This window comes from Actinia tenebrosa, unplaced genomic scaffold (genome assembly GCF_029948245.1).
Source record: "Actinia tenebrosa isolate PJP-AT-01 unplaced genomic scaffold, QUT_ActTen_1.0 PGA_scaffold1__47_contigs__length_23844297, whole genome shotgun sequence".
Classification (NCBI taxonomy): Eukaryota; Metazoa; Cnidaria; class Anthozoa; order Actiniaria; family Actiniidae; genus Actinia; species Actinia tenebrosa.
This window is the reverse complement of record NW_028292578.1, coordinates 19,056,093-19,078,780: the sequence shown is the minus strand read 5'-3', so window position 1 is coordinate 19,078,780 and position 22,688 is coordinate 19,056,093. Positions and strand designations below refer to the sequence as shown.

At 35.5% G+C, this 22,688-nt stretch overlaps 2 protein-coding genes across 3 annotated transcripts in view; one reads left to right on the top strand and one right to left on the bottom strand.

Annotated features, from left to right (window-relative positions):
• The window catches only part of LOC116293955 (heterogeneous nuclear ribonucleoprotein L), a 36,289-nt gene extending 27,179 nt beyond the window's left edge, over positions 1-9,110 (bottom strand). For both annotated transcript variants that reach the window (XM_031701456.2, XM_031701457.2), the window contains exon 1: positions 8,750-9,110. In XM_031701456.2, the coding sequence (XP_031557316.1) occupies positions 8,750-9,095 (346 nt within the window). In that variant the 5' untranslated portion in view covers positions 9,096-9,110. The remainder of the gene's footprint in view (positions 1-8,749) is intronic.
• Positions 9,111-9,287: 177 nt separating this feature from the next.
• LOC116293983 (uncharacterized) lies at positions 9,288-22,650 on the top strand. Its single transcript, XM_031701488.2, has 8 exons — positions 9,288-9,509; positions 9,588-9,638; positions 10,374-10,553; positions 14,969-15,192; positions 16,872-16,972; positions 17,666-17,847; positions 18,676-18,827; positions 19,137-22,650. Exons 1-8 carry the CDS (start codon positions 9,372-9,374, stop codon positions 21,037-21,039), a joined length of 2,931 nt encoding a protein of 976 aa, XP_031557348.2. The 5' UTR covers positions 9,288-9,371; the 3' UTR covers positions 21,040-22,650.
• Positions 22,651-22,688: the final 38 nt, after the last annotated feature.

Genomic DNA, 22,688 nt, shown 5'->3' with positions numbered 1-22,688 from the left:
TCATAAAAGTAGGTTATCGAATTAAGTTAAGTACAAAGGTTCCCTACTAACCGTGATTTGTCTTGTTTAGTGATTTGTCTGCATTGGAAACCCACTCTATTAATACTGTAAAATGTCAGCAATCCTATGCTATGAATATCGACATGAACAATCAGCCAATCAGATCTCAGTTGGCACGCTTCGTATGTCGGCCAATCAAAATGCTCCGTTTTGCTAATGGTCACTATGATTGGACAGTGTTAGTGTACGTGTTCTTTCGTGGCATTTGATTGGTAGACAAGAAAGGCATTTTAGAGCCACAGAAATTTTGAAATTTTGAAAAACTATATTTAAGATGATGATATAATTATTTCTTCATAGATTCATTCATCACTCGTTTAAATTATCAATTCTGAATCATAAAAATAATGAGGACTAGCGCCATTAGTTTATTTGCAGACGTTTTCAGTAAAATATCCAAATTTGGATGCCACTTCTGCCATACTTAAAATGATTTATAGCAATTATTTTACAAAATGTCCGATTGATTTAAATAATGATTTTAGGTATAATCAATATCAACTATCATTTAACTATGTTTTAGGTTGTCTATAATTGATACAGTAATATAATGGCAATAGTTATGATTATAAATCATTTCAGAAACATCCTAAAAGGAAATACTTTGGTCGAAACAAAATGTCACTTATGCAAATATTTAGGAACGAAAGCGTGTAAATCTTTTCAAATAATCCACATGACAGACTATCTCACATCAGGTAAGGCTTTTCTTTCTTGGAAATGATTAATGCACTGTCAATTTTTCGATGAAGTTAGTGTTTATAAGCATTAGAGCTGCCAGTATTTCATCGTATCAAAACACTCATTCACTGTCAAAACAATACATTTACCTTCAACTGGATAGTCATCCCTTCGTGGTAATTATTAGAAAAGGGGAAATTACTGTCTTGTTTAATTATAAAACAAACTAATTGAACATAACGTCAATCTCAAACGACAGAAATATTAGAAATAGCACTTAGGACGATGACAGACGCCTTGAAAAACTGGCAGGTCGATTGGACGTTGGTTATAGATCATTTACAATTGAAATCCGTACTACATCAAGACTTGGCTTTCACTTCTTGAAAGATACAAACTCTTTTTGAATAAAAAATTACTTTATTAAGCTTTTTCAGAACTAGACTTTGTATCAGGAACAAAGACGTCTATGTTAGAGTGAAGATAAATGGCTTTTCCGAGGGAAGTTCATGACCGTACGACAGCAATGGCAGGAGGAATGAAGAGGAGTTATAGGGAGATGTGACAGCCGATAAGTGTTGATGAACTGAAGCTAAAAATGTTGGTTAGACATGGCATCAGGAATCTAAATTTGTGCCAGGTGCTGCTTTAACAGACATTAAAACATTATAAATTACATTAAAATCATTTTCCTTTGGAAGTGAAGAGACATAGTGAATCTTTTCCAAAACTGAAGAACGGAAAACTAACATTTCTTGACAAAGCTAAATCCCCTCCCCCCATTTTTTCCTTGGATTTCTTTCCTTTCGTGCTACAAATCGTTATTTTAGTTTGAAAATGTATTCTTAGACGTTCTTCAAAACTTCCCCCTTTTTATAAGTGTACTATCTGTTTCATTATCTTATTACAATTCCAATTAGTTTTCTTTCTGGTACATTCTTTACTATAGTATCGCTTCCTTGATATCACATTTATTCATTTAATAGGAAGAGACATAATATAAATAACTTTCTCGATTAGAAAGGCGATAGTATGATTGAAAGTTCCTCAAGGCATGACAGGGCATTTTATTGTTTTTTCCTAGGCTTTGCATTTCCTTGATCTGATTTACCTATTAACTTTGAATTTTTGAGATTCGGATTGGCCGAGTTTGAATTCAACTTCAAACTAAAACGTCTTATAATTCCAAGTGTAAGTATTCGCAAAAAAAAAACATAAATCAACGCGCCTTTTTCGTGGCACCCAAACAGCAAAGCCTTCACGTTTATGTACTTGGAAACTGACTAAATCTATATTAGTATATTTGCGTTTATTGAATAGACTATAATGACGTCCCTTAAATACTTCACAGATATCCTGATGTTATAGATCTTGCTTACTCAGTTAACAGTCAAGCAGCATGATCTCAAAGACCGACATCTCACACTGTTTAAAAAATGCTGGACCATTTCGCCTAGTCGTAATGGCAACGGGAGAACCTGTTAACATTAGTCAACATTACTATAATGTTAAACATTTAGCCTAGCATCAAACCAAAAAAATAGGTTAGCTTATAATTACTGCCCGTTGAGAGGCGTTGTACGATTTGCGTTGGAAAGCGTCCAACGGGTTACCAAAGATCTTAGAAAATAACGATTACGGTCGACGAAAAAAAAACAACTGTTCAGCAAGTATTTCGGTGTGTTTCTAGTTTCTAGTGCGTTTTTACTTACGATTGCCCAGTGAAAATCTGAAAATCTAAAATTGTCATGCGCGAAATAACACCACGTGACTTTTATATTGAATTTTATCAGATTTCTCGTAACTTGAAGTCAAAGTCACCACTAAAGAAAAATCATGTTTTAGTGCTTAACCGCACTTTGCCAATTCAATTTTATGAAATACCAGCAAGAAAAAAAAATTTTCAACCAGTCAAGGCTGTTTTTGACATTGACACAGCCCTAACACTGTCAATATCAGATTGCAGATTTAATGGGCCAATTTCTCTGCAATGTCAATTCTTAAACATAATGTTGGCTAGTGTGCTATAGGTTAATTGACCTGGTTGAGGACAGTCTAGTCTCTGGTATAATGGTGAAAGAAGCTAAGTACTCCAATGAGGACGAAGAAATTCGTCGGTAAGCAATTCTCATACGTACACACCTGTATAGCGTGGGCTTACTAGAAACACACCGAAACACTTGCTGAACAGTTGTTTTTATTCATCGACTGCGTAATTACATTGATCACTGCGGTCAAATATTTTTAAGAGAAAGTTTCTATTATTAATAAAAAAAAGTTTTAAAAATAACAATAATAAAAACGATGTAAAGTAGCAATGAAAAATGGCTGTGAGGATTTGTACTCTGTGTCTGGTCGGGGTAGTTGTAGACTCTGCTAACTTGAATCAATTTTTTACGCGCACTTCGCGGAGAAACGCTGCCCCTCACGAGAATTCGATGACCTCTTAAGAGAGGATTTAAAATTTTATCTTGTCAGACAGTAGTTCTTGCTCCAGACAAGAACAAAGATATACGTCTGAAAAGCAATAACACCTGTCTTAAAGTATATGTCCTGTCGCTCACTGAGCCCGAGATAGAAGCGTTGGGAGCGTACCAAGACGAACCACCCAAAACGCTGCAAATAAGGAAAAGGTTTTGCCGGGCAGAGTATTCTACTTCATTTGGATGTAATGTGTGATGAGAATGGTGTAATGCATGTCTCGAAAAACATTCAAATTGACAATAATTATTATGATCTTTGAATAAAGGTATAGAGCAAAAACTCGTCTCAAGACTGATGATAATACCATTAGAAGCGACAACAACTGTAGTCACTATTGGATGAATTCCTTCGCATGCAGAACTTTAAAATTTCATTGTCTCTTTAAAATCAAAGTAAAGACCAATTTTCAAACACAGAAAGCAATAACAGACTTTTCCTTTGGGTTGTAAGCCAAACAGTCTTACATATGATCACAATGGAAAAGTTGTTCAATAACCCACTCAAAACCGTCAAAGGAATTTGGGATGTCAGTCATCGAGAGCTTATTGTAAACACGAGTGTATCGTACCACGGACCCCGCAACAATATTCATAGACCACGTTAGAAGAGTCTGTCTTTTAGAAACTAATGAAAACGGGCGAAAACGAAGAGAATTTTTATGAAGTCATAAAGCAAGCAAAGACATCAAAAGAAAAATGGTCACTTTTCAAAAATATCTTTGCTATTCCGACAAATCAAAATAATACGTTTCAGCTTTACACGTATTTTAATGAAGCACAGAATCTAATAACGTTAACAAAACAAAGATGACAATGATTTTTATTTAATAACTATGCTTTCTCGGCAACAAAATATGTTCAAGAAATAAGCTTATTTTAATAAAATACTGAAAAACTCGATAATCTTTTGATGAGAAAAGCTAACATTTACACTTGATATTAAAAACGTTATTGTTTTTGAATTACGAATAAAAGATTAACTAAACCCACGGTAATCGAGACTGCTAAAGAATGGTTGTAATGTAATCTTTTTTTCGTTGGTAAGAGACGTAATTTACTAAAAAATTGAATATGTTTTTGAGCTAATGGACAAAAATCAGCGTTTTTCATTCGAAAAGACAGAAACTTTTCAAGACGTTTAAAAGTAGTTAAAAAATCCTTAGCGTAAAAATGCTACTAAGCTTAGCTGGGGATTCAATAACATTGTCACGAAGAAAACATAAAAATTCTCAGAGGAAAAACAATAAAACTAAACTAAATTCTATTAGGAAAAATGTCCAAATAAATGTCTTCTAAAGATGACAGCGCTAAGAGCGCTAGCTATTTACTTTTTTAGAGAAAAAACCCCCAGAAAAACCACTTAATTTTACACGAAACAATCAACAATTAAGTGAATGAATGAACTTGAAACAAGTAGACATGTTGCAATATGTTAAGAGGATATTATTTACACTGTTTTTTATTTCACTTTATAAGTAAAGGACGACGGTAAGTCAGAAAAGCAGCTCATCTAAACGACCACAGGTTAACTACCAACAATATTCCGAAAGAAAAATCCTATTATATACATATATATCACATTGTCTTTTTTAATAACTTTTTCTAAATTCGTAACATCGATTCTAGGTAATGACGTTTCGGAATTTCAATTTGAAAATACGAATCGTTTAAAGATTTAGTAAAAGGAAAGAGTTAAAAATATGTATTAATGTACAAATATACACATAAATTAGTATCTCTTTCTGTTGGAATCCTCAAGGCATCAAATTCCTAACACGATCACCTCTTACGCTTTTACACTAATTTTTTTTCGCACCTTTTCTTTGTTAGAACTTACTCTCACAGCGATATTCGATACTTTTTTATGTTTTGATTAAATAGATTCAGAGAGAGATCTAAAGTCTGTTCTAGACGAAATACAAGAGCTCTTGAAGTAAATTTTCTTTATACAGCTAGAAACCACAAAACAAATGTCCAAACTTCTTATCTGTGTCAGCCAAACCACAAGCTAAACTACACATGACAATGAAGGACTTTAGCGTAAACCAGACATCCCTCCATGCCTCAAGAGCTCAAAACTAGCCACTAAAGGGCAAAGAATAATGACACAAAGGAAACCATGAAATCAAAATGATTCTATTGTTTAGTTGAGTCAATCAGACTTGCATAAATACTTAGTACTGGACTAAAGATGAACGTATATATAAATAATTATGTTGTAATTATGTATTTGGTGTTTTGTGCCAGCTGCTATGCCTAGCTCCCCACTGAATCAAGGTATTGATGTAATGAAAAAGAATATGGTTAATTTTAAGTAATTTTTCTGTTTATATTAGAAAAAGACATATGAATGCTATCTCTTCTAATAACATAAATACGATATGTAATAATACTTTCTGCTTGAGTTTATAGTAATGTTTGTTTTACATCAAAAGTTATTAGCATACAACAGCTGACTATCTCAATTTAGACTTACTCTGGAACAAAATACCTCCACACTGTTCTAAAATGCATACAGATATAAAACCATGAAAATTATATACATAATATATATATAAATATACTGGACTAACACAATAACAATGAGAATAAATTTACATATGTTCAAGATTCAAACTGTACATTAATTTTTCATATATTTATTTTTCTTTGACATCTTATTTATTGTCATATTTTTTCATTTTTGAAAGATTTTAAGATAAACGCAGGACTACTGCTGAATACACAGTCAGAAAATCAGATATTAGACCACAGTGGTACACCAATACTAATAACAGTAACTTACAAAATTTCCATGCAGTCGTCTTGTTTCTCTTTTGCATTTTTAAAATCTCATTGAAATGAAAATCCATGCTGTCAGACAAATTTTATGATAAATTCCCAACCTCTTATTGGATATTGAATAGAACAGAGGAAATAGAACAAAACACTGTGAAAACTCTTTAAAAACTAAGGATCCCTTTTTTTTTCCTGACAACTAAAGGAATTGCATCAAAATCTTTTTTCCACTTGAGTCAAATGAATATATAAACAAAATAATTGAATATTAAAAAAAAAAAAAACAAAGAAAAAGGAGAACTGCATTTTTGTCGCCCATAGAAAAGATCAAAAAACAAAGAAAATTATCTCCATCCTAATGATAAAACATTGTTTTGAGAAGTGAAGACCTCAGTGATAGGCTGTCTTTTATGTTCAATTAATTTTATGCAAACAGAACTTCTAATGCTGCAGTTAATTATTGACAGTATAAACTGAAAAATAAATAAACTGGAAAATGAGAGTTTAAACAACTTCTAGTACTTGTGACAACAAATAAATCAAAACATATTTTCATTTTCGTTTTTTTTTTTGTTGTAAAAGTTTAAGATATACGAGTAACTGTATTTGTAACTATATTGAATGATACAATAGCCTTGGAAGGACATTAATTTAAGCATTAGAAATAAGCCTTAAAATTGATTTCCCAATAAGGGGAGATTACTAAATCTAAGGATTACTCAGGAATGAGCAACAAATCACAGACGAATACCATCACTAGTAAGTATACAACAGGTACATCACATATACTATACTATCAAATATATGCTTACAATTTCTATTTCATTGACTGGTTTTCAAACAACAGGTACCCACTTACTCAAAATTAAGTAAAGGATGATTTTCAATGATGAAATATCTGCACAGTTGACAAAAAAACATCATTTTCTTAAAAATCATAATAAATCTAAATGCCAGAGAGTAGGTTTAATCTAGATACGAATGTATATATATATATTGATAGTCTTTACCATGAAAGCACATATACTATTGAATTATTCAAACACATCAAAGCTTGATTCAGTAAAAGTTAACCATAGAAAGAGCGGTTATTTTTGGACTAGCACTTCATTAATGGTTACCTTATTCCTTAATATCTTCCCAAAAATGAGGTTGAAATTTTTTAGTATTTATCCACAACCATAACCGTAATAATTTAAAGGAAGTAGCTAGTCTGCGCTTCAGTCTAGACTGTCACTTATTACACAAACACCAAATTGGAAATGCCAAATAGAGAAAATTAATCATAATGCATAAGACTTTTACTTATTGGGAATGGAAGAGACCGTATTTTCCATGATTTTGAACCAGCATTGAATATACAATCTGGAAAACTCACTTTGAGAATAGCATGACAATAGGGTATAATAATAAAAATCTTAACACATCAAGGAGAAAAGATTATCACACTGACTTGTTGATGAATCATTGAAAATAAAACAAAAAAATGCTTTCTCGTGATTTAAAGGATTCGGGAAATCTTCAAGGTTCATCATTTTGACTCTGATGTGTTTTCGGGTCGTATAAATCTGATATCATTTATTTTGTCGTAATGTTGCGATTGACGCTTCCACAAATCCTCAGCGTCCCAAGTGGTTACTTACTTTTAAACATTCGAAAATCAAGATTTCGAATCTTCACACAGCTTAGGAATGTTTTTCACTTCCTTTGCTAATGAGGGACCAGTGGGCTTTGGCGAAAGTTTAGGCTAAATGTTCTCGCCACATTATCAATTAAATAGTTGAAGAACACTGGAGCTATTTAGTGCTATCGTCGGGGTGATTTTCTGATGGAACTCGAGAAAATATATTCACGCATTAAAATCCAGATTATTCGATGCGGCATACATCGTACCCGTTTGAAACAATGCATAAAGCCATGGACCATGGATCGTAAATATGAACCAGTTCTAAAATACAGAGGCCAGATAGTCTGTTGAAGCTGGGCAGTTGATGGACCTCTGATAAAAAATAAGCCTAGTTATGTATTATTTCCATCGACACGCGTTCATTTAAAAGCGCGTTTGGAACTCTGCTATTCATTTCTAAATTAATTCAGTCGGACCCAAATCTAACGTAAAGCATTCCGTTGCTTGGTTGGGCATCGTAGTTTCAGCTCTGATTGTCTGTCATTTAAAACGGAGCAAATTCCGCAAGAGTCTTTGTACTACTATGTCACCAGTCTGATACTCTTCAGCCTCGCGACTCGATCGGGTTTATACTTGCGTGTTTGAATGACTATACAAATCATACGTACTCTCGAGAGATTTGCTTCTTGAATCGATCACACGCGGAAATACAAAAGCCATATACTTTTAAAAAGAAAGTCAGGGCTTCATTCATCATCGACACAAACATTACGACTTGTTGACTATATGCTGCACTCACTTAAAAATACATGAATTTCAAAGTTCAACAATAACTATAATTCAACAGATTCGACATTGAGCACGTCGCGCCGATCACTACATTTACGAGAACTGTTCATCGAATACGCCCCAATGGACTAAATTTCACACCAAAAATCATGCAAGTTATTGTCTGGAGATCGTGGAGCATGGTGCTGAGATGTGGAATTAAAATACCAGTGATAAACGCAAGAGTTATCCGGCATATTCTCCCAAGCGCAAATGCTATGAATCTGACAGCTGAATTGAAAATTTAATGTCCAACGCACAATAAACTATACAAAAAATTAAATAGCCGTACCTGTGCCATTTGGGTAGTCTGAAGAGAGACCATTGATTGAGGTATAGTCGTATACATATGAAGAGCCGTAAGAGAAGGCAGGAATGTTTTCGTTCTGTGTTGAGGCTGTGTAGGTCGATAGAGAGTTGGCTGTAGTGTAGGTATATGGGAAGGAGAAATACGCTGCGGCAGCATCGTTTGACACAACTGTTGGTGATTCTGAAACATTCGCGGAAGACACCGCGTCAGTCCTATAGTAGCGGGCAAACTTAGATTCGTCGAAATTTGTAGATGACAGTCCACTATCCATTTTAGCCCGTTTATTGGGGCTTTCTATACCAGCTAACATGCCCTCAATCTCTGCCATGTTTTCATTGAGAGAATTTCCTCTTGACTAACCACGATTTTCTTGTCAGCGGGTAATATCAACAAAACTGTCTCGACCCAGGTAATCTCTTGTTGATAGAACGAGCCTCGTGATTGGTTCATTTTTAATCATCCAATCACGATCAAGGTATTTATCCATTCACCGACAGCGCGCCATTTTGGAAATGCAAAAGTTGAAGTTCCGCTCGATGGAGAAGAAGATAAAAACTGTCTAGAACTGCCTTCAGATGTCGGTTTAAAATCGTCCTATGACACCATGAATACCACGAAGAATTCGTCCTTCTACAGCAACGTTTCTAATTGTATAATTTGCCTTGATGAAGTGCGGTGTAGAGGCAAACTGAGCGTGTGTAAGCACTGGTTTTGTTTTGGTTGTATCCTTGAATGGTCCAAGGTAAACACGACACATGGTTGACCATTAGATCAATCGTAAAAGCCTAAATTATACATGTCTTTTGCATTTTTTTTCCAGAATACCAATACTTGTCCCGTCTGCAAAACAAGGTTTCGTTCGATATCGAAGGTATGTTATTAAATGTTAATCTTGTTTGGATTATTCGCACAAAAATTTGAAACTAGATCACAGAGAATTATCCAAACCCCTCTGTTTATTTATGGCATCCGAAATAACTAATTGAGTACTTGATATTTTAAGAATTTTAGTTTACAAAGACTCTGCTTGGTCCCATCTTTTTAAAAAATGATCTTTTGTGATGGATATGATTACGAACCAAATAAAACGACATTTTGATCAGCAAGGCTATGTGACTGTAGGGGTGCAATTTACGGGTGTTTGAAAGACTCCGATCGATTGTTTTGGCTAGGACTTAACGATTGATTAGAATGAAGCTCAGACTGATGATGTAAATTAGTAAGCTCTTTGAATTTCTACCGACAAAAGGTGGACAAGCACTAGATATATCTGTCCACCTATAAAAATAGTTTCGATGTAATAAAGAAATCGTCCTTTTGTGAGTGTAGCGCCAGTGGTTAACAAACCTTTGGCCCACGACTTATGATCGAATTTGAATTCAGAAGTCATACAATAAAGAAGATATCAAGTTAATGTCTACATAGCTTCTTAAACCCCACTTTCATTGGTCATACTCATGTCACTATCTGAAAATCAAGAAATGATAAATTATATCAGTCTTATGACAATTTTACTGCAAGTGCAAGACTAAAGTTCGTTGTGGTTAAACTGAGCACCTCGAATGGAATCAGTATTATATATATCTGGTGTTATTTGATGACATAGGTTCACCTAAGTCCCCTGAAGTCTCCGCCCACCAAGGTACGGGTTCCTGACAAAGATCAGCAGGTCTGGATTGATGACGATGATGATGGTGTCACAGAGGAGATGCTGTATGACATTCAGAATGAGTTGCAAGAGGACATGGATGATGACTATGAACCAGGTCACATGTCATACCCATATGTAAGTAAAGAAATATCTTCTGCGCATTAAGTAATAGATAGTTATCAATATCCTGAGGGAAATTTAAATGTATATGAACTTCCATGACATTTAAATTATTTATTTTCAGTGTATACAATAAAAACTGTCATATAGGTCTGCATGTTTATATATATGCATTATATATCATGTCATTATAACTGACATTACAAAGATAAAAATATTTTCTATACAAAATCATGTTCTATTGTTTCTATAATTTGCATTTTTTTGATCTTATGCTCCAACTTTCAATAAGTGAAAAATATATTCTTATTCATATATGCCTTATGGCTGATGTTCAGTTAGAGTTAAATGAACACTGGTCGGCAAATCCAACTGTAATTTTAATAAGCATCGTCCACAGGATGCTCTAAGATTATCTCAGTTAAATCTTGAAAAGTACCGCCCTAAAAATAATGCTGAACTCAGTATAACTTTGTGTATGTATCTGTTTTTATTTTTGTCTGTTTTATTTTGGCCTACAGTAATTGGTTTGCTGTTGTGGTGTTCCTGCCAGTATGTTATGAGTGAAGTTAAATAAATAGATAAAAAAGAATTGAAAAAATATCCAATGTTATTTTTGTAAAAATATCACTAAACTTAATTTTGTGCTACCACAAGTAATTATTTATAAACTTACATTTTAAAATAATTATACTAATAATGATAATAATAATAACAATAATTATTATTATTATCTAGCAACTTCTATGATATCTTGTTGCTCTGAAAATATCATACAAGTAAATTCAAGCAAAATTTATGGCAAACAGAAGTGACCAGTGAAAAATTCTTTAAATCTAGTAAAAAGGATCTCAAAAATCTCCAAGCAGTACATAAACGAAAGAATATTTTTCTTTGAAGAGAAACTTTGCAAAAGGTAAAGTGAAATAAAGGAAAGCAATAAAAGCGTGATAATGACTACCAATGATTTGGGTAAAGAAAAAAACAGGAATCCCAAACTGTCTAATAGTATCTTTTAGAACATTATTTCCTAATGATATAAATAAAGGTTGGTTTTTGTTGTAGTAGAACAAATAACTATTCCCTTTCCACTACTCCTATCGTACATCTTTAAGACTGAGCACAAAATGTTAATTCTAATTTGTTTAGTCCAAAAAATCCTATTTAACTCTATTTATTTTTTCAAGACGCTTTACCTTCTTCTATTATTCTTATCTATTTCATTTCTAGATTTATCTCAAAAATGATATTCACCTCACGTAAAATACACATTGTACTCTGAAGTGTCTTCTTACTCACATATTTTCCATGTAAAGTCGTAGTTTTGATGACCAATTCTCAATTGAGTATTATATAGATAAATATCTACTCTACTCTCATAGCTGGCCAATAAACTCTCATTATGGGGTCAATGACATGGCAGGTCGTAATATCTAAATTTATCATCAGTTGGAGAACTTATTACAGAATACCACATACTGCCCTTTTGAAATTAGCCCTCAAAAGGGAGTTGGCAGTATTAACAAATATTAAGTTTATGTTAAAAGAAATAAAATAACTTTTTAACATAGAAACAATAGTTAAACATGTTATTCAATCGTTATTATAATATTTTCATATGTTTACGTTTATTTTCTTTTTAGTATCAAATTTTTCTCTTCCTTTTATTCTTTTTCTCTTTTCTTTTCTTTTCTGTTTTCTCTTTTTTTCTCTAATCACCCTTTTTCCATATTTCATCCCTTCTCACAGTACATAACAGATATTCAAGATAACAGATTGAAACTTCAAGGTCCTTGTCTTATCTTAAGCCGCATTCATTCCAGACAGGTTCAAAAACCCTTAGTAAGTTCTAACAACCCCCCTTTGGTCCTTACATTTGTTTAGCAGTTATTTACAACTCCACACAAATGCATGTGCCAGGATACTGTTCAGCTCAGTAGGATCCTAACGCTCTTTTTGACCTCACGCCGGGAATGCATCCTGAACTGAATTTCTTTTCTTGATTTCTCGAGTTTAATTATTCCACGTAATCAATGAATCCATTTACGAAAAAAAAAGAAAGACAAAATACATAAAGACCTTTTTTTTAACTTCATTTAATTTTCCCCGCATGCCAAAACAACGCCTGTTCACTTATTTTACTTACTCCATCTACTTTAATAGAAAACAAGCTCAAACTTACCAAATAAGGACATCTTTCGGTATTGGAACAGATCAACTGGAACTTCAAAAGCCATTGAATTAAGCCTATCGTTTTTTTGTTGAATGTTGTTCCCCCTTAAGTTTTTCCATTCAAAATTACATTAGAAGTTGGGAATCTAATCCTCTTTTGGAGTTCCAATATGCAACTAATAAAAGTTGGGCTCTTAATCCTGTTTCAATAGGTGTTTCAGACTTTCCCCGGTTTAATTCTCCTTCCATGTCTGAACAGAGACCTAATCTCATTAATTAGTATACATTTAAAATCTGATTTGAAAATTTTTCCCTGGATGACATAACTGCATTCTGGTTTCTCGTGTCCTCAGAAAAACATTTGATTTGGCCACCGCAAAGCGTAGCTGAAATTCTAAGCGGTCTTTTTGAAAATAGGTTTAAAATTTCGGACAATTTTCTCATTTTTAAATGACAAAGGCATTCATAAAGTTTTTTTAAGCGTGTTTTGTCTAGCTTGCCTCGGTTTTAAGAATATCATGCATTCACCTCGTGGATTTTCGATTACTCGATTTGAAATGTGTCTACATCTTTTATAGATGTTTTTAGTTTTAATGCGTAGAACATCCCTGTTTCCCAATCTCATTTAGTATACATTCATTGAAACAATTTAACTGATTGCATTAGTAATTGGACGGGCTTTTTAATGTGTATTTAGATGTTGTACTACGATTTTAATGAAATTGTTAGAGAATTCCGTTGTACACATAAACAATTCGTCTCAGTTTGCAGTTTCAACTCCTGCAGTTCTCCAATAACCAAAAGCTTTATTTTTTGCTTGTATTTATTTATTTATTTTTCACAAAAACTAAAACGGCCATAGGAAAAAACATTCGAATCCAAATTAACTAATATAGGTGTTTGTCAAATCAGGATAATCCGTCATAACTCGAGGCTTTTTCGGCAAAACTTTCCATCAAGCCAAACAGCAAAAACAAGCGCTTCACACGCACGCGTTCCCAGAAACCGCCATAAAAATGACCAATCACGACACGTGTTTGTGTCACAGATTTCACCAACGAAAATACCTCGCTTCTAAATCCTTATAAACTCCACTTGCATTTCTTAACGATTTGAGTTTCAAAAGCCGGGTTTTATCCGAAAAATTTTCGACATACTCAAATGGGAGTCGGTTTCAGAATATGTAGCACGCAGCGTCTGGAAGAGCGATAAACCTAAATGGCGGTAGCGTTCGTATCCTAACCGACTTGACCGCTCTAGCAGGTGCTTCGACTATTACGCCTTTAGGATGCTAAAATGTCTTTAAAGAGTGATATCGGGCGATAATATTGTCAGCCAAGACTTCAAAATAGATTTATATATTCATACTTATTCTGTGAAATTCTTTTTAATTTTCTTTTTTTCTTTCGCCTTTCTTTCTTTTTTTTTTTTTTCCTTTCTTTCTTTCTTTTTTAAAAATCTTATTTTTAATTCTATTATTTTCATTGTGTGACATACCGCAATATAGAACACAGATTTCCATGCGAAAGTATTTCGTCTTTCGTTATTCGATGTTTTCATTTAAGATGTCCATTTCACAATGTCTGTCTATATCCATTCTTTTTCCTTCCTCGACTCGATGTTCTTAATTTGTTTCATGCGTTCTTCTTAAACTGAAAACGAATAAAATACTATAAAACAGATTTAACTAAATATGGCAACCCAGATTCGTAATCTTTTTCTTTTCTTCTTCGTTCTTTTTCTTTTCCTTTAATAAAAAACTTCCACATCTATATAAAGCACTGGAAGTCGAAAGACGGTTGGAAAATGAGCTGACGGAAGGAGGATTGTGAAAGGCGCGAACGACACATCCGATTTCCGTCATTATCGAGATTGCCCACCATCCTTCCATCCATCTCACCACGCCGCCAAAAGCCGGCTCATCAAAATATCTCTAGTCAAAACTAAACTTATATTTGTATTTCTACAGGTCAATACATCGCAATGTACTGAAAAACTCCTTAAGCCATTTTTAGAATAGATCTTTTATTTCTTTAGTATACGTTTTTTTCTTTCCTTTCTTTCTTTCAATTTCGGCCCTTTTTCTAGTCCCATTTTATGTTCAAATACCTAGACTGATATCCTAAATTTCTTTAGCATCGAACAAAATCGCATATTAGTCAAGGCACGAAAACAAATGGATAATGTTTATTCCTTTTTAAAAGAACTGTTGCCCGAAAAACTCAACCCATGTTTAAATTTCCGCTGTTCTTTGACAGGATCTTGACGAATATGACCTTGAAGATTCTTTCATTGACGATTCAAACCTATCTCAACCCTCCAGTCATACACCAGAACGATTTTTCCTGGCTCAAGAATTGATGGAAGAAGAATATGCTTTTGTTACTCGAAACAGTCCCTACATGCTTCGCAGACGATCTAGACGGAGGAGTCCTAGTACTAGAGGAAGTGATGTCATGATAGACATCTGTGCTCTAAACAAGTAGGTTTGATTGACAGTTACGTTGGAAAAATCCCTTACTTAGACGGGTATGATCCCAGCTAGTTTGGTGGTTAAAGCGCTTTTGGGCTGAGAGCTGAGAGGCGTTGGTTTGAGCCCTACCTTTATTTAGTCTCATACCAATGCAGTTTTATCTGTGGGTTCTGCGCTCCCTCCATCCCTCTCAACTTTATAGACCTCCTTACCTTGGCCGTAATGATTTTTCATTTAAGACCACGTGTCATTCCCTAGAGTATCATTTCTTTGTGTAACGGTTGCGCTGGCATGAGAAGACACATCAAAAAGGATGCAACTTATACAAAGGATCTTATTTTCAAGGGAATGTCGCGTGGCCTGAAATGGGAAAACATTAAACCGAAGGTAACTCCGGAGGGGTCTTTTGGCCTCTAAGTCACTAAAACTATGGGTTATTGTAGGTTAAATTATAATGTGAGCCTCAAAACTCGCTTGGATGCAAAGGGAAACAGGAAAAATAGAAAAGAAGTCAGACTTTTTTTCGATGGAATTCAGTGTGTCATTTCTTTTGTATTTTCCTTGCATCGAGATAATACACTGGAAAGCACTCATGGTTGGGTACGCTGCTAATCGTGCCACCTCTCATCGCTGTGATTATAGGTTCAATTCTCGGACTCTACATTACCTGTCTGTAGAAATGCTTGTCGAGTTTTTCCTGCGCTTTTCTACTGTTTTCCTTCGGACGCGAAAATCAACTTCTAAACCCCAAATCGATCGTGGAACGAGGGCTATGCGGCATTAGTATTGACCTCGTAAAACAGTAATAATGACAACATCGAATTCCTTCCAGTGCATACATTAACTCATGCGGTTAAATTATACGCGAAAGAAGATCAAGTCAAAATGTCCAGTGCATACAACAACTAACGTGGTCAAATTATACGCAAAAGAATCAAATAGAAATTAAATATTCAGTAATTTAAGGTTTCGGCAACATCTTTCGTGCCACTTTGCCAACCCCTCATAACGACATAAATGTTCGTTATCATAACGGGCAGGTCGGCGTGTAAGGTTATTTAAATCCCTTAATTATCTAGTTGACATGGTAGTACAAAAAAAAAACTACGTCCCCCACCCACAGTCTTAGTTCAAATCTCGTTTTGTTATGTATAACTTTTTCGGTTTGTCTTCATGAGCGGCGGCAGTCGTCTCCTCATTAGTAGACTAGGAGGCACTGGGTTTAGACTCGGTACGGGATGTAGGATAAACGTGGGACCAATTACTTGCTTGCATGTCCGCTAATTTCTTTGTTCGTTTCCTTTTTTGGAAGAGTAGGTGGCACTCGGCCTCAGTACGGGATGTAGGATATCCATAGGACCAATTACTTGCTTGCATTTGCGCTAATTTCTTCCTTCGTTTCCTTTTTTTGGAAGAGTAGGTGGCACTCGGCCTCAGTAACTGATGTAGTATACGCGTGGTCCCAATCACAGTGGCTTGCGTGCGAATATACGCGACACTTCGCGACTCGCCTTTCCCTTATGAAAGGTAGCAGTTGACACGGTTACGGGTACGGAATGAAGGATATCCGTTTAACTTAACACGACTAACAATCCTTACTACTGATCCAATCAGATTACTAGTACAATAAGCGAAGGACAATGCTGACAAAAATGATGGTTCTTTCTTCCTTTCTCTTTTCTGTGCAGTATTGAAGAAGACGCCGTGTTTGAGGACATCAGTAGCGACGAGTCATGCGATTCTTCATCCACAGACAGTAGTCTTAGCGATGCAGATGAAGAAGCCGACGGTATGTCAAGCATCTATATTATGCCTTTTTATGCACGCCTCTTATCCTGGTTTCATACAAGAAAGGGAAAAATGAAAAGAATTCCCCACCTCTCCCCTCCCCTCCGTTCCCCCAAACAAGGTTGTGCACTTTAAATAACTTCGGCTATTTAGAATCCACATTGAATAAAAATCCGTAAGGTGAATGGTAAAAATGTGACAGACAATTATTGGCTCAGTGTCAAAGGGTGGAAATTCTTAAGCGTTCTTCCAAAATTGCCCACGTTTTCTTAGATTATGAAGTCTGGGGGATTTCCTGGAGGAAGAAAAGAAAGTAGACGTTTTTTACCGGCCATACAGTAATAAATTTAAGTTACCCGACTGGAAGAAAGTTTTAATATGGTCCATGACATCTGAGAACGTTTCAAAAAGAAAAACCAGGAAATTCTGGTTATGAATGTGACAATCGTGAATTCGCCTTAATATGGCTCTGGTTAGAGTATGTCCGGTCAAGGTTGCATCATTGTTATTATAGCCTAGGTGAGTCAATCGATAAAATGATTGGGAACCCTGTGGGAATTCGAGACCTTGATTAGATCCAAAATAAATGTCAAGTATTAGGTCAAATATGAACAGGGAATCAAACGGCCTCTTGGTCTTATTTGGTTTTGCCAATCTAATCTTAATAGACCTATTTTTTTATTTTAATGGGCAGAATCAAGTCAGCGGACAAAGAGCACCCGTTCATCCAGAAATACTCAATCTCAAGACCCCAGACGAAGTATTCGGTCCCAAGTCCCAAGAAGGAGCACTCGTTCCCAAGCCCCGACGAGAAACGCTCGTTCCCAGGCCTCGAGAAGAAGCACTCGCTCCCAAGCAAGACTTCAAAAAGAGCAGGTGAATTTGCGTGACTTTTAATAAATTAGATCTCCAAACAAATATGATATGTCAGTTAAAGTAACTGACATATACTTATCAGATGTCTGTATAATAACCGTTCATGATTAACGAATAATTGGGGAGAATACTGACGTATGTGGGCGTCGTATGTGGGCAGTTTTATCTGAGCGGTAAAAACTGTGTTATTGTCGTAGAAAATATTTATCACGTTGAAGCAATTCATTTCGAGAAAATAAACAAATCTGAAGTCTATTAAGAATAAAGACGTTCTGTCTAGTTGTATATTGAAAGCCTGTTCCAGTCAAATAGACCTCGCTTTAGCTTGAGCGCCTTAATGTTTTCCCATTTCAGGACAAGTTTCTTTGTTTGAGTTTTATGCATATTAATGTGCCTTTCATGCCACCTTTAAACAAAGAAATGATACTCTAGGGAATAACATGTGGTCTGAAATTTAAGGTGGCTCTTCTTAAATATAACGTTCAAACATCCTTTTATCACGTCGCAAAAAGTCGCGGAAATCGGAAAACGTTTCCTCGATAAAAGATATGATTAGATTCGTAGTCGTGTCTCCCTGCGAAATAGGCGCGAGCCACCTTAAATTTCAGACCACATGTTATTCCCTAGTGTATTATTTCTTTGTTTAGAAGAAACACGAAGACAAATGAATATGGATACCACTCAAACAAAGAAACGTTTCCTGAAATGGGGAAACATTACGTCCAAGGAAAAAGAGGTCTGTTGAGGATTGATTGTAGAAAAACGTTTGGTGTGCGCTACTTTGCTTTAATTTGGCAAGACTCGTTTAACGTTTGTTCACATTAACAGGCTAGAAACAAAAGACAAAGACAAGACCAGTTGATTGCGCAAAACATCCAGGAGACTGGTTCTAGTGGGTGGTTGAATACGAGATCAACCAATGAGCGAGCAGCTGCAGCATCGGCAGCACGTGCCATAACTCAGATAACCAACCACAACAGGTATAATATCCTAGCTAAAACCCTTTCGCATTAATATCGAGTCTAGTGATCACCAAGAGAAGGTACATTTTTTATGTGGGGAAGGCTGAGGGTTTGTTGTAAACTTTATAACAACGGTTTTAAAACTCAGGAAAAATTTCAAGACCCTCTTATTAAGTCAATAAGGAAAAAGGTTTCCTCAAAATAAAAACATTTGGCCCTCGACAAAAGTTTAACTTTTTACTGATGACCAGCCCCTCTGAATCTGAAACCCCACCCCAATAAAAACCTGCCTTCTCTAACTTTTGGTTTTTATCCACTATTGTCTAGCTCACCTCGTCAGACGCTTGAAGATACAGCAGGACCAAGTCATGGACGTCCACGTCATCAATACACATTAAGAACAAGAAATGATGATGATGATGATGATGACACTATTGATAGTGATAAAAGTGGAAACTCGCCCCTGCGTATATCTGTGGCTCGCGTGAAGGAGTATACACAAAGCGGTCCGAGAAAGTCTAGCTTTTCAAGGATTCGAGTTCCCTCGTCTTCTGAATCAGAATTAAGTGACTCCGTCGTCCTGACATCTCCAACGAAACCTAACTCGCAACAAAAATCAACTGGAAGCGATAACAGAAATTCGGCTGTTCCAAGAGATATGGGAATGTCTTTACCGAGTTCATCATATGTGGTGGAAGATGATGAAACTACTTGCAATCAAAGCGAATTTAAGAAATGGAAGAGAATAAGAAATGGAAAGAAGGAGAAAGGGAAAGAAAATAAGCCTTTGTCACGAAGTCTTTTTTCTCAGAGTGCATCAGCAGCGAGCTCTAATGATCCAGACTTCATTCCAAATTTATCCGACGAACTACCATCGAAGCGTTGTAGACTTGGTACAATAAGCAATAGAAACGTTAATGGGCAACAAGAGTCGTCTTCTACAATTTCGAGGGTTACTCGTGCACAGATACAACGCTTGGAAAATAATTACGATCCTTTGGGCATAAACCTCAAAGGTTCTGCTAGTTCATCACAATCAAGTTCTCTTATTCCAGAGGGCGTTAATCATCGATATCTTTTGAGGACACGTAGTCAAGGAAACCAAAATAATAGTGATGATGATTATGATTATGACAGTGATAGTGATAGTGATACGGAATACACTGGGAAACGAACAAGAAATAGTACAACAGTAAGAATGCCATCGGATGAACTACCATCGAAGCGTTGTAGACTTGGTACAATAAGCAATAGAAACGTTAATGAACAGCAAGAGTCGTCTTCAACAACATCAAGGGTTACTCGTTCGCAGATACAACGCCTGGAAAATAATAATTATCCTTTGGGCATAAACGTCAAAGGTTCTTCTAGTTCGTCACAGTCAAGTTCTCTTATTCCAGAGGGCGTTAATCATCGATATCTTTTGAGGACACGTAGTCAAGGAAACCAAAATAATAGTGATGATGATGATGATGATTGTGACAGTGATAGTGATACGGAATACACTGGGAAACGAACAAGAAATAGTACAACTATAAGAATGCCACATGATCACAAGAATGATACTACAGATGATGATGAGAGAAAATCCGAAGACAAGGGGAAAAGAAGGAAAAAGACGGTAAACAGGGCACATGATCGTGATGATGGGAAGCATTTTGGCAAGGTAAAACCGAAGGAAACCACGATGAGCAGATTGCAAAAGTGCAGGGATAATACTGGTGATGATGATGATGATCAAGTATCAACTGGTAAAGATGAAACATCTAGTGTAACCTGGCTAAGAGGAAAACCTTCTACAAATGATGATGATGATGATGATGATTACATCATGGATGATGAACAACCAAACCTCATCATACCAACCCCACAACCAGACAAAAAACGATCCATTTTCACAAGGCGTCAACGTAGGATAATTTTGGAACAGTTTGACGATCCCTCAAACAATCATGACAACCCACCTTATGACAGACATCTCCAAACACAATACCATCTCTCAAAATCTTCAAACAAAACTAAACCCAGTGATAATGAGAATGAGAAAAGTAGGGCAAAAGCTATGCCATGCAGAGGTAGCGGCATGCAGTTGGTAAAGGATAAAGTTGATGATGATGTTACACCAGAGTCTAGTGGCAGCAATCACATGAGTGGATCATACTCTAGTAACAAGCCAACCGTTACAAGGACTAGGAGAAGAATAAAGGTGTACGACAGTGATAGTGATTAAGAAAATATCTAGTGTCTAATGCTGTTACACCAAACAACACCAGTGGTGGGAGCAATCACATGAGTGGATCATACTCTAGTAACAAACCAACCGTTACAAGGACTAGGAGAAGAATAAAGGTGTATGACAGTGATAGTGATTAAGAAAATATCTAGTGTCTAATGCCGATGTTACACCAGACAACACTAGTGGTGGGAGCAATCACATGAGTGGATCATACTCTAGTAACAAACCATGTTGTGATAGTGATTGTACCTTGTAATTAGGTTTTCTGCTGCTGTCAATCAAAATTAAGGAGTTTGACTGGCAGCTCGCAAACACCAAGTCTGATAAAATTGAAAATTGCAGTAATGTTAGTATGAAGTAATAATACATATGCAACATTCACATTCTTACCTTATCATAGCCTGCGTTCAGTCTGTATAATTTCTCTTGAGAGAAATTATACCAGCTGAACGCAGCTAACCCTATCATTGATTGGTTACAAACAAAATATGCTCCAAACACTGAATGAAACAGGTAATTAGTATATGTAATAGGACTCCATGCTGTCCAATTAAGAAATAATTGGATAAGGAAAATTCCGAGGACTGACAAAATTGGATGAGGCCGTAGGCCAAGTCCAATTTGGCAGTCAGAGGAATGTTTCGAGTCTTATTATTTCTTGATTGGGGAGCATGAAATCCCATTACCTATTATTTATATAGCTGCCTAATTAATCCCATATCAACAAGACCTGTCCAATTAAGAAAATAATTGGACAGTTACCTATATGGTATTAACGAGAAACTGTATAATTAGCATTGTTATTAAATGTAATGAAAATAAGTTTGACTAAACCATTTTAAATAAAAAGAAAGCACTTTTGAATAAAAAGGTAAATATAATTTTATTACACAATTCGTTTATTGTATTATTCAATGTGATCATTTCAAGTACTAATTTGACAAAGATTAATTATATTTATTGCGAATAATTTGTGGTATACTGTATGTACAAGGTAGATATTAAGTTGACAGTAAATCTAAGCATATAGACACAGTCAGGTGAATCTTGAACAATTCCTTAGACACTAAGAGGAGGGAGAAGCAGGCAGAAGTGGATAGAGCTGTGGCAAAAGACTGTGTGGTGGTGTTGCTTGGTCGTAAAGGTGCACTTAACCTGACAAAAGAATTCTTTATTTGTGCATTATGTCATTGTAACCATGTTGATGATATGGCGAAAGTTCATTTGATATGCCAGGGGGGGGAAGGTAAAATTTTTTGGGGGTTGTAAAGGGGGGATCTAAAAAATTGTCATGGGGGCCTCTCAATTTGAATTTGAAAATGTTCATGGGCCATTTGGGGGGCTTCGAAAATTAATTCCTAAGGGGGGGCCTGTAAAAAGATAAAGGTTTTTGAGGAGAAATCCTCATCCCCTCCCCCCCTGGCATATCAAATGAACTTTATCTAGAAATGGTTCAAAATTCACCTTGTGATGCATCCAAAAACTGAGTTGAAGTATAATTGTGTAATATGCCAAAAGATATCAATAAACTCTAAGATGTGTGAAGAATATATGTTTATACCAAGCTTCCTATTATGAAGAATAAAGCTTAAATTACAAGTTTGTTGCAGCAGTTACAAAATAGTAAAATATTTACAGACAAC

Coding starts and splice junctions, on each gene's coding strand:
- LOC116293983 (XM_031701488.2), top strand. CDS start 9,372: ATGAATACCACGAAGAATTCGTCCTTCTACAGCAACGTTTCTAATTGT. Junction 10,554..14,968: donor GTCACATGTCATACCCATAT/GTAAGTAAAGAA, acceptor GTTCTTTGACAG/GATCTTGACGAATATGACCT. Junction 16,973..17,665: donor TGCAGATGAAGAAGCCGACG/GTATGTCAAGCA, acceptor TTTAATGGGCAG/AATCAAGTCAGCGGACAAAG.